Below are 3738 nucleotides of genomic sequence, written 5' to 3'. Positions count from 1 at the left end.
TATATATATATATATATATATATATATATATATAGGCCTATATAATTGAATCAATCCGCGTACAATGCTGTTTCGTCTTTTAAGGACTCATCAGTGCAGCTCATATATTTGAGTTTGAACCTTAGCTATTAAACAAGCAAGCTTGCAAGAAGGAAATTAGAAAGCGTTTATTACAACATGCTAAGAGTGCTCAAATGATAATGACAACCCATGGAAGTCTGAAGAAGTTGTGTTTCCAGTGGGGTCCTTCTAGTGGTGATGGGGAAATACATCGGGAGACAATTCCCTGCTCTTTTCCGAAGAGTATCTGCGTTCTTTAGCGTGCATGCACATGGGCCGTAATGCAAAAGGGACCAACAACTTAAACGTATCATCCGACAGATCGTGCGCTATCGTACCTTTGCATTTCAGACCTCCAACTGAAACACAAGGAGAGGAGCGATGGAAGTTGAATCAGGACTTAGATTTAAGCGCACATACAGTGGCTAGCAGCTAGCACCAGACTAGCCTACTGAGCTAAGCTAGAGGTTTCCAAATTGTGAATTCAAGTAAACTTGTTTTTGGTTGTGCCATCATTAAACCATTGATTGAAAGATGAAAATCGTGGCCACCAAGCACAGGTGACATAATGTGTGCAGTAAATACTTGTTGATAAAACATTCCAAAAACTGAATTTTCATTTAAACGCGCTACTTAGCATTTTATTTCACAGGTTGGTGCTAAAAATCATTTATCTTTTTTTTTTGATGAAGAAAATTCTATTTTGTGAACAGAGTTTAATACATTTAGGAAATAAAAGGTTTGACATCGTGAATATTGTTTTTTTGAAAATCAACACACGGTGAATTAAAGTTCAGATTTAATAATTCGAGTAAGAAGCAGTAGGCGTGATAATTTGACAGACGATTGCAGAGCTTAAGATTGAAATCGAATTTTAAAAGTCAGTCGGGTCTTCGTGGACATTTACGTTAAGTCCTAAATTAATGCTTTTTTGAAAGAATGCTGACGATTTACGTGATTCGTTTAACCTAATAATTGATTTGATGTAAGATATGCCTCAAGTATACGTAAGATGATTGACGTGTTTTTACATCTTACTGAACGATGATTATAGTGATTATTGATTAATAATTATTGATTAATGAGTGATCACAATTAGCAATTGACGATTAATAACTAATGTTGATTAATCATGGATTAATGAATAATGAATGTTCATTGTTTTTGATTGGTGATCGGTGATCGATAATCGATAGTCGATGATTGGGCGGTAGTGAAACTATTTCCCACTCGGAGATATGAACATTACGTTTGAAGGTAAAATGATTACGCTACAATTGTCTTATTAAATAACATCACATTATAGGCCTACTGTTGTTTCTTTTTGTGTTTTTTTTTTTTATCAAACCCTACTAGAGAAACTGGACACTACACATTCTATTTCAAAATTTATCGAAGATAATTCTTAGGGATTTTATGTTCTATGGTTGGAGACTAGAGAGTTGAGTACTGGTCATTATGTAGGCCTACTCACGATATTCAACCAGATCTCCTTATATTAAGATCGGTGATTGGAGAGCTGGTCGTAATAGGACTCCTGATGTTTTATAATCAAGTCTCTTTATGAGGTTTGGTGAGTAGAGTGGTCATTTGGGGCTCGTGGTGCTCTCTAACCAATTCTCTCTTAGAAGATTGGTGATTTGAGAGCTGGTCATAATATGAGACTGGCGATGCTCTATAATCATATTTTTTTCTGAGCATTGGTGAGTGGAACGATGGTCATATGGGACTTACGATGCTCTATAAACAAATATCTGTATTATGAGGCTTGGTAAGTGAGAGTATGGTGAGTGGAGAAGCATGTTAATTGGGACTTCCCTGAACCAATTTTCTTCAGGAGGCTTGATTAGTGCAGACTCGGGTGCAGACTTCAGAGGTGGTCATATTGGAACTCGCTATGTTGAAGAACCTGGTCTCTTGTTTTTATGAGGCTTATCATCAACACATATAAATGTTACCATTGCAGCTAAAGTTCAGTTGCAGATAGGCCTATCAATTAAAAAATAGTGTTATAAATTGTAAATTGAAAATTAAGTCCCACTTCACATAACAAAAAATCTTCATATTCATAATCAGTTATAAATGTAATGTTTAATCAACACGCAAGACGACTAAAACGCATGCAACAACGTAAGCCTGTGCCTTTCATGTAAAAAGAACTTGAAGAAGAAACTGAAAGCTGGTGATATAAGCCGGGGGACACATTTCATCGCACGACCGAACGCCAACGAATCCGTTTCTCCGCTATCAAATTGAGCGCTTGAAAACAAGACGCCGTCTGCTGATTGTGTCAGCTGCTGTCTGAGCGCATATCGTCACAAAAAGGATCCATGAAGCTTGGTTTTCATAAAATCGCTCATCCTATCGGCGACAGTCGCCGACATTGTCGAGAGAGTTGAGGCTGGTTGAACTTTGCCGATTGCGTTGCAGACGAATCGGGGAAGGCCTACGGTACCTTCCCGATTGCGTCAGGGCAGCTATAGCAATGTAGGCCTACCTTGATTCGTCTGCAACACACTCGGTAAAGCTGAACCAGGTTCAAACTTCCCGACTACTGTCGGCGACTGTCGCCGATAGGGTGAGCGATTCGTCGCACTCCATTCTTCATATAATATCAAGAACAAAATCGTGTCCGTCGACGTACGTATGACGGCGAAGCGTGTGCTCTGCTTTAATCTTCCTGATATTCACTCAAGTTCATGTTTTTATCACTTCCGTAATGAATTACCATAATCTTCTTTGTATTATTACATTTTGTTGCATCTGTAGACAATAGACGACTGGAATTTTGATGTATTTAAACTGAATGAAGAAAGCGACAATCATGCCCTTAAATATACAGCATATGAGCTGTTTACACGCTATGATCTAATTAATAAATTTAAGGTAAGATTACTCTGCAAATATAATAGCTATCTTTATATTAAATTAATGTAACAGATTCATAGGGGTTTTTAACACCTGTTAGCAACATTTAAAATAATTTAATATTTAATGTTATGTGTATTAGTTGTCATGGCGGAATAAAACAAAACAGCAATATGCATGTATACAGTATAACTTGATTGTTTTTACTCAGCGAAGATTTAATAGCGATTTTTTAAAATTATCTCAACAATATGTACGGTATGGCTTTTCTTGGCATAATAGAAATGCAAATTTACGATGAGATAAGAATAGATATCACGTGTTCAATTAAAGCTTCACCAAAGGATAATGTTACATGAAGATTTATCTCCTTCCAGGGATTCTACAAAGAACCTGTCTTTGAATCGACTCGCATTGTCATTAAATTGTCTGATTGTGATATTATGAAATAAAGTTAAGATATATAGTTGATTGAAAATAGCAAAGACGCTATGATTAGATATTTTTGACGAGCCCACAAACAATACAATTTATCTAACTTTTTTATATCTGCACTGGATCTCTCCACTATAAAAACAGCGTGCCGGATTTAAACGCAAAGCTCCACGCAATTTTGTCACGCACTTGGTGACAAGTTTGAAAAAGCTAAACGTGTTTAGGCATACCCTAATGTGTTTAGGTTCCTGGCGTGATTTAATGTGTTTAGGTATTTGACATCATGATATCAACCTAAGCACATATTGCTAAACATGTCAAGATCCTAAGCATTTTAAGCTATGCCTTTTTACTACTGACAATATACATAGGCCC

General features: G+C 36.6%; 1 protein-coding gene across 2 annotated transcripts in view; it reads left to right on the top strand.

Annotated features, from left to right (window-relative positions):
* LOC117114459 (calcium/calmodulin-dependent 3',5'-cyclic nucleotide phosphodiesterase 1A-like) overlaps positions 1-3738 on the top strand; it is a 49437-nt gene that overhangs the window by 36949 nt on the left and 8750 nt on the right. For both annotated transcript variants that reach the window (XM_033258129.1, XM_033258130.1), the window contains exon 6: positions 2830-2946. In XM_033258129.1, the coding sequence (XP_033114020.1) occupies positions 2830-2946 (117 nt within the window). The remainder of the gene's footprint in view (positions 1-2829; positions 2947-3738) is intronic.

Source organism: Anneissia japonica, unplaced genomic scaffold, assembly GCF_011630105.1.
Source record: "Anneissia japonica isolate Jap-2015-1 unplaced genomic scaffold, ASM1163010v1 scaffold1374_len1023071_cov147, whole genome shotgun sequence".
Classification (NCBI taxonomy): domain Eukaryota; kingdom Metazoa; phylum Echinodermata; class Crinoidea; order Comatulida; family Comatulidae; genus Anneissia; species Anneissia japonica.
The sequence above is the reverse complement of the archived record's forward strand: the minus strand, read 5'-3'. Positions and strand labels throughout refer to the sequence as shown.